This window comes from Stegodyphus dumicola, chromosome 12 (genome assembly GCF_044657685.1).
Source record: "Stegodyphus dumicola isolate Sdum_Otavi_A_Nest chromosome 12, ASM4465768v1".
Lineage (NCBI taxonomy): Eukaryota > Metazoa > Arthropoda > Arachnida > Araneae > Eresidae > Stegodyphus > Stegodyphus dumicola.
Genome location: NC_140779.1, coordinates 98678768 through 98695986, shown reverse-complemented (window position 1 = coordinate 98695986; position 17219 = coordinate 98678768). Strand labels below are relative to the sequence as shown.

General features: G+C 29.7%; 1 protein-coding gene across 4 annotated transcripts in view; it reads left to right on the top strand.

Annotated features, from left to right (window-relative positions):
• LOC118185358 (LIM/homeobox protein LMX-1.2-like) overlaps positions 1–17219 on the top strand; it is a 262041-nt gene that overhangs the window by 57475 nt on the left and 187347 nt on the right. For all 4 annotated transcript variants that reach the window (XM_085806712.1, XM_085806713.1, XM_085806711.1 and 1 more), the window contains exon 2: positions 3192–3453. In XM_085806712.1, coding sequence (XP_085662838.1) covers positions 3408–3453 — 46 coding nt within the window. In that variant the 5' untranslated portion in view covers positions 3192–3407. The remainder of the gene's footprint in view (positions 1–3191; positions 3454–17219) is intronic.

Genomic DNA, 17219 nt, shown 5'->3' with positions numbered 1-17219 from the left:
GATCCATCCAAACTTTTACATATAGCACTTAGAGAAAGATTATATTAAAAGACCTTAAATGTATTAGTATTTATATTTAAATTATTTAATAGAAATTTTGGTAGAAGTACAGCTTTGATTAAGACTACTTCAGAAAAAATGAATATGATTTAAAGATAGCAAGTTTGTGGATTTTTCTTCCTGGATAAATACGAGGTTAAAAATAGATAACTGTAGACCATAAATGAAACTGGTGTTTTCTTCTTCTATGTTTTATCAGATGTAAGAATAATTTAAAATTTATTGAAAATTTTAAAACTGCTATGAGAAAATTATTAAGAGATATTTTATGCTTTATTCATTACTTTGTTTTAACAATTAAATCCACCATCATTATTAATATTTTTTAAAAGAAAGATCTTTGAGGTTTAAAAATCTAATAAATTTCTACGGTTTAAAGGAGTAAATCTTTTACCAGAGCACTTAGGTTTTTCTGGGTAAATATATGTGGATTTATTCTTGTACTTAGAAATAATTTCCATTAAGAAGTTTTAAAAGCGAGCAATAGCTTCTATTATTTAGTGCCTATCTATGATTTACGTCTCTTTCTTTAATTAAAGTTAGTAAAAATATATGCGATGGCTGTAACACCCAAAACTGCGCAACGTTTGATTGTTAAAATTTAAACTTAGTAGGCTTAGAATAGATAATTTATTTTGTCAAAATTTTCTGCTTAAAATCAATCATATAAAAATTAGTATAATATATATTGCTTTTCAACACAGTAGCATAAAGACCGAACTTCGAATTTAATAGTAATTAGCTAAATAAAATAAATCAGTTGGAGCTGAAGAAAAAGTTCGTTGCATAGACGGTTAATAAGTTTTTCAATAATTAAAAAATAAATGAAGTTATGCGTAAATGTAATACAGCTTATGCAAGTGTATTGTTTAATTACTAAAAGATACAAAATCAATTTTCAAGTTAATTATAGGATTATTTTTATGCGTTAAAATTTATAGATTAAAAAGGATTTAAAATTGTTATATGTATGCAGTGATAAACCAAAAAGGTGGGTGAATGTCCTTGCAGGGTTCTTCTAATTGTTATACGGAAGCAAACTGTTTCCCACTTACTTTTCTATCATAAAAGTTATTTTATCGAAACTAATAATCCTGTAATGTTTTGAGTTATCGGACTGCCAATGTAAACCTTTGTTTGTACCTCATTGATTCCTGAAATAGTTTCGGTATATAGGAAGTTAAGTTCGCATGCAGTTGTTGTTCTAAAAGTTCTAATGATACTAGACTTTCTATGCTTATATTATTTATACTATACTTGCTTTTACTGCAAATATATTGTTAATATTCCTTGATTTATAGTCATGTTATATTTTACCCTATCATTTGCTGTATGAAAAGTCTGAATGAATAATAGCAATCTTAAAAATTATAGTACATAGTAAATAAGTTAGTGAAACCCATTTCACAGAGCATTGAATCATTTTAAGCTAAAAAGGAAGGTTTTTGGCTGACATTTCATTTTCTGCCCTATTACTACATTTTATTCTTATTTTCTAATAATCAAGTGAATAATTCCTGTTGTAATTTTATGATAAAATTTTATATTGATTAAAATGTATTGACTGCTCTGTAATTTATTATTTTTCAGAAAGCCATCATTAATAGTAGTCTTAGATTTTTAATAACCAATATTTAAGAAATTTGCATTTATTTTCAAGTTACTTATTGAAGATTCATTTTTATCGTTAAATAAGTAATGGTTATTTTGTTTTTCATATTTCTGTAATATATTACTTTTTTAAAGTTGGTAGTTAATGTTACAGTATTTTCAAGGCACATATTTATGCAGTTTGTGGGTAAAATGCTGTCTAAAGTTCAAAAATTAAACTCGGATGCATTAAAAAAAATCTTGTATCTGAAATTTGTGCGCGAAATTTGTTTCATTTTTTCTGTAAACGGCATAATTTGTTTTACTGAATACTTAATAAATCACAAATATTTAATAAGATTTGAGAAACATTTTGTACCTACATTTATTTACTAACGCAGTTTCAGGAAACAAGCAGACTGAGTTAAATCGAACACCATGCCTACGTTATAATGATGACATCAGCTTCTTATATTATCCAAACATCTTGGATGAATGTGTGGTTGTATTTGGCAAGAGCAATATAAAAATGGTGGCTATATCAATGGCCATAAAACAATTATTTTTGAAGTTAATGTTTTTATTTACTTAATATTTGACCAAGCATGTATGTGCTGTTTTAAAACTCATAATGTTAAAATTCATTTGCTTTTAAATTTCTATTTTCTCGCAAAATGTTTAATGTAAATAAAATAACGAACATATCGATGGATATATAGGCATCGACATCTAACTAAAAATTTTATATCAAGTATTAAATTACTTAAAATGCAGATGAATTGTTTTATTAGTGATTTCCTAAATTCTTAATATAGTACAGGTTTGATCAATATTCACAAGATGAGTTTTGAAAATATTGTAGATTTCTGCTGTATCTGGAAGCTTTTGTCAAAATCTTGCAGACTTTACTAGACCGGAAGCTAGTTACTATTTCAATTTGAAACAAATTACTTTTTATTTGATTTTTAAATGAACATCAAGACACTGCTTGTGCGACAGTCGAGTCTCAGCTAGTCCAGACTGTTTCAATTAACGTAAAAGAAAGTTAAATTTCAATGCAAGTAACGCAGTCTGAGACTATACATAAAACAGAATACTCAGACTGACTCAAGATAGATAACGGTGCGTATTTTAAACGTCGGCTAGCAAGACGTTAAAGATCTTTAGGAATATATTTAGGCAGAACTTGGAAACAGTAAGTAATAAGAAGACGAGGCTGCCAGAAACTCTAACTCTGAACATTTTAACCCTTAATTAATTACCTCTAATTTGGCTTGAATAAATTACAACTTATTTGCAGTCATGTGAAGACTACCGAAAGAAAAAGTTATAGTAAAGGTCAAATCATAATAATTGGTTAATTAACATTAAACGTTACAAATTTATCATACATGAGCTTAATATGTAAAATAGTTTTAGAGCATTATTTTATTTTATGTAATTCTTTTATCCTTTCTGTTTGTGCGTCTAACAAATTTAGCAAATTTCTTATAAATTTGAGTTAGAATATTTATACGATTTCTTTTATTTCCTCATTTCAGGTGCGAGTTGTGTGAAGTTGTTCATGCATCGAAAAGTGATGACTATTGATACCCGGTCATCAACTAGGTGATCCCGGGCGTTTCGTATGGTGTTAGTCGCACCGGAAACTGTCTCGAGCGATTCCAGAATTTGGTGGGTTGGAGACCCACGATTTTGTCTTTCGGACGCCGTCCCTCCTTCGGTTCAAACTGGTGCGACTACAGGACACCCGGGGGATGGACTCGCCCGAGAAGCTGAACGGCTTTCTCACCGCCAACAACGGTCAGTGTTGCATTCACCTCAAATTTGTGAAAAATCCAAATGGATATCTCTGATTTACTTCCTGAAATGACTCAAAGCGTAGGTTACCTTATTCGTAAACCATGCCCATGTGAATTTCTTAAGAGTATACTTACAATGATTTAGGTAATAGCCAAAGTATTGTTTAAGTAATGACTTTCGTTTGGTATAAAAGCGAAATTAAGTATTATAAAATTTTGCAGTTAGAGTTTTTTTAGGGGGGGAAAGTACATTGTTTGGTATATTTCTTAATTTTATTTAAGTGCATTAACATATACCGTATTTCTCCTCTAGCTTTTTAGCACTAGGTTTAAAAAGGTTTTAAAATATTAACATAATTTCCTTCTTCCTCCGTTGTACGTAGATATTTCCTCTAAGAGTTAGTTTATTGGTAAATTGATTATATTTATTTTTATTTAGTGTATTTAATCTGTATTTGCTTTTTCGTATTAGCATTTAATAGATTTTATTTTCTCACGCATTTATTATTTGAAAGTATTTTGAGCAGGTTCTTCGTTAAAGACGTCTGTCACCCACATGGTGAATAAGGCGCCTGCCAACACGACAGACACAGTCTCGCGCTTCATTTGTCACGATAAAATTCGTGGGCTTATTTTCTGATTAGGACAGACAAGTGAAATAATCCACGACAACAACAAGCTAAGGAAATTACTCAAAATTAATATTGTGTTCGTTGAGATAGGATCACAGATGTATTTTGACACCGATGCTATAGTCTGTTACTTTAGAATAGTCACTTCAAAGCCATTTCTTTTCCCCAAACCATGACTTATAACCATGGCAATGACTGCTGTAGAAAAAAGGTCGAATCTTCGTATTTTACAAAATTAGCTAATTCCCTTTGTGTTATGATAACAGCACATGTTACGAACGTAAATGAGAGCAGGCCCCTGTGACCTTGAAATTCTTATTTTAAAGTAACAGACTATAGCTCACTACGTTATATACTGTGGCTAAGTCGTTTGCATACGTAGAATTATTTAACACTATTTGAACCTTGAAGTTCCTTCAGTGATTTGCTCGTGAGCCAATACTGAGAAATACTAGTATTAAAGTACTTCTTTCCGTATCCCCCACCAGTATTTTATGTTTTAAAAAATGTTCACATAACTTTTCCATTCCTCTTTCGCACATAGGTTTTCGTCCTGAAGGCTAGTTTTATTGGCAAATTGTACTCCCTTGATGATTTTATTTCTTTGGTAGATTATATTCCCTTTTATTTTTATTCAGGGTATCAATTTGTATTTGCATTTTTGTATTAGCATTTCACATATTTTCTTTTCCTTTACATGTATTATCTAAAATGTGTTTTGTGCACTTACTGGCTAAGCTACGCTGACGTGGCACGGGTTCTTCCATTTAAATTCTCCAATTAAATTTTCCAAACATGAGATTTCTCCTTACTTCCATTATTTACGTTTTTATGTTTCAACATATTGTAGCCTGATCTACTACTCATGTGTTCGATCTCTCAATATTTTAATGTTTATTATGTATATTCTTATCGAAATATAGGGTTTCATTTAAACCAATACTTTATCCAGGTAATTTATCCATGACCAACAGTTTATCTAGCAATTATCCAGTAGTTTATCCACGACAACGTGTCATTTCTTATGTTATTTATTACTATTACCGCTTCCTCGAAAGTTAAATTACTCGCATAATTTTACCCTGTTGATTTTCAAACGATAAATTAGTCAAAAAAAAGGGGGGGGGGAATACGCAAGGAAATACGGTATTTAATAATTGCTTGTAAGAATAAGGAAGAGCAAATAGGAAGTTACACAACTGCAGTGATGAAAAAAACTGCATTTAAGACAGCTATTACTTTCACTTACGATTACTTTTTAGACATGTGAATCTGAACAAATGCAATAGTCCAAGATGTCCCAGATAAAAATATACATTTTTCTTGCATCGACCACTTTATAAATAACAGCTTTTCGACATCCTTACACTTTTCCCTATAGTACACAGCATAAGCATAATACACATAATTGCACATAAATAACTTAAAGATAACAATTACACTAAAAAATGACAAAAATTTTGAAAAAAAAATGGTTTATTAGATTTATGCTTTGTTATTTATTATTATTATTATTTTTGTATTACTACTATTTTTAATTTTACAAATATTCACAAGCATTCAAACGTAAAACCATACATTCTAATTGCACAAAAGTTCAATTAATGAGATTAATGATTTCAATTAATGTGATGGTTTCAATGGTTGTTTTGATGCAATTGTTTTTAATATTTGGCATAAAACTGCTTAATTCTTAAATCAACTCTTTCAAAAATAATATTTCCCCTGTTTTTAGCTTTCCTTAATAGATTATTGACTTGGCTAAAGTCTGTTTCCAACAGATAAGAAAGACAATAATGTTGGTTCTGTACGTATATTTCCCTTGGATGACATTTAATTTCCAAAACTTAACTCACCCATGTGTTTTGAAGGAGACTTGTTCTCGAACATTCTTTTTCAATACAATCAATATTTCTTGCATCATAATATCAAGATCAAACATATCGATGTTTAGTGGTCCTATAAGTCATGCTGGCACACTCGAATTTGCAATGTCTTTGAAGCGAACATTAAAATCTTCATTTAAATTTTGGAAACTTCTTTTATATAACAAGGAGAAGGTTTTCCGTTTTTCGTATTTTTTTGTTATGTTTCTTTTGTATTTCAGTGTTTTACTTTATTATATTGCATTATTACATAAAAAAGTATTTATTTAAAAGTATTACTGCTTTGCTTATGTTAAAAAATATTACAATTTTTGCTCATTCACCGTTATAATTATTTTATGCAATGTTTTTCCTTGTTACATGATATAAATTTATGTCAATGGTTCTTAAACTCTTTGCCCTATGCAGCCCTTTTATCATTGCTAAACGATCTTTTCCCATTTTTTCTTTCTAAAACTGAAAAAATACATATACATTTATTTGAAGTTAGGTTATTTTTTAATGCGTTCCTAAATTAAATATGAAAATTGTAGAAAATTTTCATAAATCAAAAACTTGAATGAAAGTAGTTTTTTATTTTCATAAACTAAAGCTAAATACTCAACAGGTAAATAAATGCTGATCGCATGCCTCCTTCTGAAACTAGAAAATTTCACCTATATCAATAAACAATTAATTATCAATTCTATTAATAAACTTTTGCAATCATTGGGATTTTGATAATTCTGATCAATTACCTGAGCGTATTCGTCTATTAACCCTTCCATCATTACTGACCCACTTAAAAATTTCGTCGATCCCTAAGGGATCAATACTGTCCCCGTTGCTTTACAGAATACTTTTTAAGTTAATGAATGCAATATGTAAGCCAATAGGAGGCAAGAATACAGTATGTAAGCCAATGGGAATAACGTACATTAGGCAGCAATCTATAAGTTAAAGTAATAGCGTGGTAGCTTATTACTAATTTGTAAATCAAATTTAAAAATAGAAGTTTAAATTAACACTGCTTATTAAATTCAAGGTTTACATCCTGTGCTGATTAATTTCGATTTAGTTTTAGATTTTAATGGTATTTTCATACCTGCCGTAAGAAGATAAATTGTTGCATGTAACTTTTTAAAAATATATATATTGTAATTGAATCACTCTGTGAAGGGATGCATTCTTAACGAAACAATATAAGGCGATAAAGATTAAAGTATTTATAATTTTTTCAACTGAGATGAATATTTCGATTATGGCTTGTTAAATCTGAGTTATACTTTAAGCATTTATAACAATTAATGAAATTTTCGTAGGAGGATTAAAATGAATTGTAAAAAATTATAAATAATATTTGCTTTTATTTTAGATAATCGTAATGTAATTCTATAGCAAAACTGTTTTATAAACTCCATATAATTGACAGTATAATATTTGATATTTGAATGATGATAATATAAATAACACCTGGAGTTTGTTTACATATATAAGCCGAGAAAACTTTTGTGAGCCCATCTGTAGATACTTCATATTTTGCAACCAATTTTGCAATATTACCATATTTTGAAGTATATAAAACGGCACTCTTTTTAAAGTTTTAATCATTATTAATAAGAGAACTTTAAAATGTGATTCAACACAGCGCACAGTATTCCTTAATATTTTAAAAACTTATTTACTTTATTTTTGTAAATTTTGGATAGAAATGCGGGTTAAAGTAATAGTCTCCGATGCCATTTTGAGGAATGAGATGCGTTAGCAGAAATGTAAATATCAATAAATATAGTAATTTAAAAACATCTTAAAAAATCAAAAACAGTACATTAGGGAAATTAAAAAAAATCTCGAAGGTGTATTCTGGAGAACATTTTGTTGATCACTGAAGTCTTATATGAAGTCTTTAATAAAAGTGATAGTTCTTAATTAGTAATTACTAATTATTGTACGAATCAATTTAAATTTTTCATTGTAATTATGCTAAGCTGACACAGCTCTAATTATATTTATTTCTGCACAAGAGTTTGTGAATAAATGAAAACTTGTAATGATCATTTCACATCATAATGCATTTTAATTAATTCATTTTTCGAATCAGTCGCTTTTAATTACAGTACATGCCGAATGTGATTGAGGCTTATTTTAGCATTCTGATATTGTTTTGTTATTGAATTGCCCGAGTCCCACCTTTTTGTATGCAAAAAAGGGGTATATATCTCTTATTAGGATCGGATATTATAATCACAGTATTACAGAATAAATTTGTTTTACACTGAAGTAAAGTCGCCAAATAAGGTCAGAATAGGCTATAGGAAATGCCAAGTGATAGAGAATTGTTGCCACGTAAGGGATTAAGTTGGCAAACGGCTTGGTTTAGATTTTAGTTAACTATTTAAATTTAAATAAAAAATTAAATTGGTGTAGATTTTGAATAATGCTATAGATTTTTGTGGGCGATCAGACATAGATAAGTTTTCTTCAGATGAAAAGGAAATTTTCCAGATTTTTTTTTCCTTCTTCCGAAAAATAGAATTCATTAAAAACATCTTCGCCAGGATAAGGTTGCTTTTTTTCTCTAATTTTAAGTTTTACATTTGCATATTCTCTTCCCAAGAGGGATGTTCTTCGAATATTAAGATGAGGAGCACGGAATCGGTTAAATAATTTACAGAAACGTTATAAACTTTTGCATAAAAAAATGTGAACATTTCAAAAACAACCTTTTGTATTTTCCTAATTAAAATGCTGTGAAAGTAACTATTTACATATTTCTAGTTGAATATATATTAAATTAGTTAAATTCCTTGGCTGATATGAAGATAATTTTTCTCATCATCCGTTTTTATCATTCGGTTATTGTTATTAAAATAGCAGTGCACAAACATAATCATATTAAGCGGTGCCCACTTCAGTCGTATCCGTATTTTGAATTTTATCGTTATCAAAATAGAATTCAAACAGCAAATTGCTAACAAAACTTTTTCTCTACACAAGTATAATATTTATTAAATTTTGTTTCTGAGCTCAAAATTTATTTGCATTATGATAATTAAGCAGAATAATAATGTCTGTTTAAACTATTATTTTTAATGCTACTTAAAAATATATTAACAAATACCGATCTTGCATTCAAGTAATTTTTTGATAAATTTAAATTATTAATAATATCAATCGCATAAAAAGGAGTTTTTATCTCCCATGGTAAATTACAACTACTTGAACAATTTTTTACTATTATTTAGTTTCATTTTTATATCTATTGTCAGATGTTTCTCTTTACCTATCTCTGGGATTTATTTATCCACAAAATAAGGAATTAACATTGCAGAGCCCAAACTGTTATTTTATTGTAACTATTTATTCTGTAAGTTTAGGCTTAAAATAGTTTATTATGTTCATTTAAATAATAGAATATTTTATTTAAGTTTATTATTAATATTTCTTATCTCGAATTATTTAATATATGCATGTTTGCAACCATGCAAACCTTTTGTAGGAAAATGATTCTGGAAAATTTCCTCTGCATAAGAGTCCGATCTGTTCTTATTAATCTGCACCTCATTTTTAGAAAAATCCGTTATTGAAAATTGTTTTCAAAATAGCATTCTAAATTTCGTATTTGTTTAATTTTATTTTCTTTCATTTATGTGAGTAATCTAATATTTGGTCTCAGTGACTTTCCTCTGTGAAACAGTCTGTAAAAATAATGTGAAATTAAAATGATTACTTTCTTGAAAATAGCCCATGTTTATTATTTCGGAGCATATTCGATGGATTATGTTTTAATAATACTACTTTTCGTTTTTACACTGCTTGCTTCAGGCTGTAGTTTTTAACTCGTCTTGTATAAATTCAGAATTTACTTATATTAAAATTTTTTTAAAGTACTGAATTACTTACATTTGTACATTTGCATGTTTTAATTTTTGTTACATGGATTTGGTCAAACCGAAATAATAATATATTTTTTTTAATGCTATAAATTTTCAGTATTTATACTGCCTACTTCCACCTTTAGGGACAGGAATGATAAAGATGCAGACTATTTTTATTGCTTTTTTGAGATTATTTTAAGTTAAAAACTTTAAATTTGTGTCTTTGTTAGTTTGTTTACTTCTTCCGTTTCACCAAGACCCTGATAACGATGAGCGAAAAATGTAAATTTCTTTTTTCATTTTTGATTTTGACATTTTTCCTCCTTTTTATCCTTTTTCTTGCAATTTGTCAGTATCTGATCTTTTGTTTTTTTGCATATGTTTGTTCCGAAATGAATATAAGAATGATGGATTACTCAATTATGGCAAAGCACACGAGGGCTATCTGCCTAAAGGGAGGGATGCCTTCGTGGAGGACTTTCTAAGGGGGAAACTAGCTCGTATACACGTTACACATGGGGGAAACCACGAAAACGCCCATGCAGCCAGCCCGTTCTCGGGATTCGAACCTCGGACCGAACTACCAGTGTTCAGCGTCTTTACCGCCCGGCCGCTGGAGGGCTGAATATAAGATGAATTTTAAACATATTATTTAATTTAATTTATTTTGAATTATACACACACACACACGCATATATATGTATTTATTTGTGCTCTTTATAGCTATCCTCTTTTGATTTAATTATTATCACTTGCTTATTTAATTAATTTCGTAACATTTTGAGCGATTTTAATATTTAATAATCATAATTTTGAAATTTCAAAACTTTTGTGTATATACATATGTACATATATAAAATGAAAAACTTTTGCTTCTCTATAGATATATGTATAATGAAATTAAACGTATAATTTATAATTAGGAAAACTCTTTAATACCATCTCCAAGGAACAGAAATTTAATTAAAACCATAAATTATTATAATAAATAAATAAATTTTTATACAGTAACAAAAATTAAATTAAAATTCTCATTAAAATACTGTATAAAACTTTTATTCATTATAATAAATTATAGTTTTAATTAAACTTCTATTCCTTGGCGTTGGTTATGAAAAAGTTTTCTAATGATAAATCATATGCTTATTAATTTGCATCTCTAGCGCAAGTTATGGGCTTATTAATTTACGCTTAATTAATTAATTTAGAATTTCCTTTATAATAAAATTAATATACGTATATTGCTTACATTTTTCTTAAGTTTTACTTCTGCATTTATAAATTAGTTTTTAGACATACGGTAATAAATAAGCATAACTAACTAATCATGAATTTCATTTCAAAACGAATAAATAATTGAAAAGATGAGAGGATATTCGCACATTAATATTAAAACAGGCAGTTAATATTTAAATATTTTCTTTCTCTCTCTTTCTCTCTGTATATAGCTTAAAAACTTCAAATTAAGATTAAACATTATTAAAGTCGCGCAGTATTTCTCTAAATTAATTAGATAATCAAGCGATAATAATTAAATCATAAATGAGGTTGACTGACTAACAGGAAGTACATACATAAAAACTGAAACAAAAACCTTGAAGCGAAATTGAAGCTTTTGTTTCAGTTTCATTATTTTGCTGCAGTTCTGATGCACGCACTATCCTGTTAGACTATTAGCTCTCTATTTTGATTTAATTACTTCTAGATATTTATAATATATGATTAAACAGACAGATAGGTAGATAGGTAAATAGTGAAAAAGATGGATGTGGATAAGCTTGGTTCAAGCTTATAAAGCTTTTACACAGGATGAACGAAATACACGTTGGTATTCTCAAACCCATGACAAAAATGCATTTAAAAATTTTTGTGAAAAATTATTAAGGAAACTTTAAAAATTTTATGAGAATATAAAATACAATTTAATTTAAATCATTAATCGTTTTTAAGTTATCTTTTCCCATCCCTCTCCAAAAAACTGAAAAAATATAAATAGTGTCAGAATTCTTTTATTAAAAATTATACGAGAAATTGAGGGATTGTTTTCATTTCAAAGAAGATCGCATGCAAAAAATATGAATATCAAATTAAAAATAATGAAATTAAATACACACTTTCAATTAAATGACTGAAGTAAACATTGGGTTACTGCTATAGCAGTTTATTTCTTTGGTAATTTTTGATAATTCTGCTTTTGAGTAGCTATCCGTCATTTACAAGGCATAGCAATATCTGATCATAAACATGTAATAAATAAGAAAGTATATGAATGAAAAGTACAATGCACAGTAATAAAGACCGTTTTATAAAGGGTAGAAAGGCGTTAAAAACGTATTCGTTTCCGTCAGAATAATACTTCTATGTTATTCGAAGAGATGAAAAGAAAAATTTAAGTTTTCTTTAAGCATATAGATTGGAAAAAAGCATAATTTATGTTTCTATCCACTTTAAACCTGTTTTCACTATGTAGACGTAAACAGACTCTTAGAAAGAATTTAACAGTTTAGTAGTAAATAAAAATATGTTTTGGCAATCGTAAGAGTACTCCACTGTTCCTCTTTCCGAAAAGTAGGAAGTGTAGTCGATTGTTCAGCTTCGAGTGTACATCTTCCCAATGAAAGAAACCTTGGCTACACTTTGCCTACAATGCGGCGCAAATACCTTTGACTCCGCCGCGCCGTTATGCCTTTCATTCCCGAAGTCGATGCTTGGGGAATGGAGCGACGAAAACGTAGTGATGTTCTAGCGGCTTAACCAAGCTGTTGTTGCGGCATGGAAGCGAAAAGTGTTTTACGACGGAAAGCTCGGTTTTCGTATCTGTAATAAGAGTTATATTTTAGCTTCCTGGTGATTAAATAAGTACTAGAGGGTCCATTTGTTTTTTAAATTTTAGGTGTATCCCTTTTTCTAACCTCTTGGAAAATATTAAAATATTCAAAGAAAAAATAAATAGTTCCTGGTGAGGAACCGCGTTAAAATTTGAAATAGCTTTAAGTAGAATAAATTAATTAACTTACGAAATTAACTTAACGATAATTTTAATGTATAAAAATAGACTGAAACTATTTAACTCTTTAATACCCTTGCTTAATTAGCAGTAATTATGATTTAAATGACATTAGTTAAATTAACTTAAGGTAATATAGTCAAATAGTAGTACATAAATGGACAGGCAAAAGTCAAATGTATCAGAAATCAAGGCTTGGACCTGGAGCAGAATTATCATTGGTAAACTTTGATTTGTGTTTTGCTTGGAATGGAAAATATATTATCCTTATGCATATGCATTATATTAGTAACTAAATTCTACTTTAAAAAAATATTAAAGACATTACCGTAATTTGGAATGAAAAAACTTTTTTACTCGTATTGTGATGCAATGGTTTTAATACTGCAATAAATTACAAAACAAAAATTTATGGGATTCGGAAGAAAATAATGTTAGGAATAATTTGTCCGTGTAATATAATAGTATATATTATAACTATTTAAAAATAAGAAAGTATTGCATTATATAAGACTGCAATATACTTAACTTTTGTTTTGGATTTTCTTACTATTATTATCATTCTTTTTTCGTTAAAACTGTGTTTCGTAGAAGAAAATATTTTAAGCATCATAAATAAATTTGTTTATTTTTAGTATTGAATTCTAAGGATAATATGTTCAAACCCGTGGTTCTGGAAAATATCTATAAGTTCATAAGCTATATTGCACTTAAAATAGAAGTAGACGCCAATTAGCATGACTAAATTTCAGTTTTGTAATAAATAACTTAATTATTATTTATGTGCGAAGTGATTAAAATTGTTTGCTATGTGTTATCATTTACAGATTACAATATTTTTCCAATCACCTTTAATTTTTATGGGTGATTTTCGACCTTAGTTTGGGTCGTAAATTCTGAATAAATCTATCTATTTTGAGGGCAGTATTTGAGAGCAGAAACGCGTCTCTCTTCTTCAGGAAGAAGAGAAATTTTTCACAATACCCCCTTTCCTTACTCCTGAAAAAAAATTCATGAAAAAATCTATTGAGGTTGAGGTAATTTTTAATTCTACACTGGCATGTTCTCTTTCAACGAGAAATGTACTCCGTGTAATAAAGTTATGGGTACAGCATCAGTCAAATCATTTCTAGAAATGTTATGAACATTTCATTAATTAACCATCGAGTTAAAGTTATTATGATCAGTTCATAAAAAAATTTTCTTAATAAAATTCTATTAATGTGTTTATTAATATGTTTCTAGTTGCATTTATATTAAATTAGTTAAATTCTGCTGCTGTTTTGAAGGGCATTTTTCACATCGTTTGATGTTATCATTCTGTTAATGTTGTCAAAATAGTGGTAGACAAACGAGATCACATTAAGCAGAGCTTACTATAGTGTGTTATATGAATATATTTTCATCTGGTTGTTGAAAGAATGTTTGTCTTCTGGATTTATAGTGTCAATACCCTCTCAAGGTAAATATTTGGGTGGCCTCTACGCTTATACCTATATACTGTAGCGTCTTTCATATTTTATAAGCCCTGAAAGTACTTTAATGTCTTACCTCAAACTGGGAGAAAAGAAGTACAAGTAGCAGAGAAGTCTAATTAATAATGAAATAAAATAAGAGATGTTATAAAATGTAAGAAAGAAAGTATGTAAAAATAATCAAATTAATTGAATTTATTTGTTAATTGATTACTCATTATTCAATTAATGATTTTAATTTTTTAGAAGTTTACAAATTGTTTTGAAATAGACTACTGATTCTTACAGATTAAAAACTACTTAGTAATTAACGAAAGTATGCGTTGAAAAATCAATAGTTTAAAGCAAAAACGTGAGCGATAAAAGTACCACTACAGAAATTTAAAGCAAACCAGAAACTTCAAATATTTTACAGTAGTTACTATATTTAAACATCGTAATAAAAACAATCGTTTGCGCAGTTAATTAGGTATTCGCTTCGTTACATCTTTCTGCTCCATGCGAACTCATTCCTTCTATTTTTGAAAATATTTTTCATTACATTTTTCATGGTTATAGCCTTAAGCGACGAGAATTCTTTGTTCTCGCATCATACGTAAATATTATTCAAATATTTCATTTGTTCTTTTTCCTTGGTAATTTTTATTTTGCCAGAGTGATGGAATTCGGTCACTTCTTTTTGTTGGCAGTATCTGCAGTTATCGTAAATTGAATTTAAAACGCATTGTTTTGCCAGTATCATCAGTTATCACCTATTACCTTCACATATGTTAATCATCATTTATCGCTATTGTAATTATATACATTTGTAATGTACCTTTAAGGCCTCTGCTCTTTACGAAAGTGAACGTTGAATACTTAACAAAGTAGAGAAAGACCTATATCAACTTTTGAAAGAAAATTCCTAAGAAAGATCGTTGGACCAGTACAGCAGAATGGCATGTGGAGGATTCTCTATAATTATGAGCTATATCAAAAATATAGGAAATATGGTGTAACTGATTTTGCGAGATTCGTAAAGGCGTCTCGTATCAAATGGCTGGGCCATGTGTTTACTAGATATGATGATGCATTTCCAATCAAAAAGATAACCTTTTCGAGATTTGAGGGAGTAAGACGAAGAGAAAGACCACCCACTATATGGATAAATGATGTCGAGGAGGATTTAACTTTAATTGGAGTTAACCGATGGAAGACTATTGCACCGAGTGGTGTGGTGTCAGGTGGAGGAAACTTGAAGAGACAGCTTTGGCCTGTAACAGAGCTTATGAAGAAGAAGAATGTATATTATGTACCTTTATATCTTCGGCTTCATGTTAAATTGTGTAGTGTTATCAAGATTGTGTCACAAGTAGATCGATGATCAAATAAAATCCTTAAACCTTGCGTTACACTTTTTGCGAAAATGCATACCTGAATATACCTTTCGCCTGTGCAGCAGATTGATTCTTTTCACTACTGTTTCTATGCCGCCCAATTGGGATAGTTGTTAGACACGCTGACTGCCGTACCAAGAGCTCAGGTTCGAATCCCGGAGAAGACATGGATGTTTGTAAATGTATAGTGTCTGTGCGGCAAGGGTGTACTTTACATATGTGGAGAGCTCGAAATCCTCTCGAGAGATTAGAGGTAGGGGAAGAGGCGGGAAACCCTCGGACCCGTCTCTATGGGCTCTTGCCATCGGTAGGGGCAATCTTGACTCCTTGTCAGGATGAATTTCTGAGTTTAAAGACCCGAGCTGATGTTTCTGTTGGTCGGGTGGGGTAAGTCACAACATCAACATAATTTCTATCACTATAGTTTTCATTATAAAGGAATGAAATTTATAAAAGGACATATTGGCATTTCGATATTGTGATGTAGTTATTAACCTTCCAATAAATTATTAAAAGAATGGATATTCGATTCCCGACGAAGGTACAAATGGTTTTTTACACTCCAAAACACTTAAAAATGTTAAATGTGGCTTGAAATAAACGTGCAGCAAACGATAACTTGTAGCCGATATTCTTCTCTTCGATCGCCCTTGAAATGATTAGGGAATATAATGACTTATAGGGAATACTAGTTCAGATGAGGAATATCCAATTAAAAACTGGAACATTCGTCTTTCAGTTCTCGAGAACTTTTATTAGGAAAACCTAATAATTTATGTAAGTATTTAATCTAAAATTCAAATTTTGTTCTTTATAAAAATTTTACTCTTTTAATTTCTCGTCTTCAAGTTCACCCAGAGCACATCGACTACCGGATCCATCTTTCAATTTTTAGAAGGAAATCGCATTGCCTAGAGTGAGCCGGAGAAGCAAATGGCATGAGTTTCGACATTATGTTGTGAGATTAAGTTGCAGAAACTTTTGCTGCTGTGATTTTAATTACTGAATTTATGCTTCTTTATATTTGGGAATAAAACATTAGACATGAAAATTTGAGCAGGTGGTAAAGAAGTGCATCACGTAGAAATACAGTCTTTAAGAAAATGATTTGTTTAATTTGGCTGATTACGGCAAAGCATACTACAGCTATCTGTCTAAAAGAAGGGATACCGTAGCGGAAGGAAGGGAAACTGGCTCGTATGTTACACATGGAGGAAAACCACGAAAATGCCTATGCAGTCAGTCCGATCGCCTGGAATCGAACCCAGTTTGGAGCTACCAGTATTCAACGATTTTAACGCTGGGCCGTTGGTGGGCGCCTTAAGAAAATGGAACATTTATTGAATGTACGCATCCGATTAAGAAGACTTCAAATGGATTAGAGGCAGAAGTGAAAAAATAAGAGTTTAATCTGGCTAAGAATATCCTCAGAATACAGGATTCAGCAATCCTACATTTTGCAGCAAAGCCCTTTTATAAAGTATTTTATTATAAACTGCAGTGTTGTATAAAATGTCGCATTCGTATGAAACAT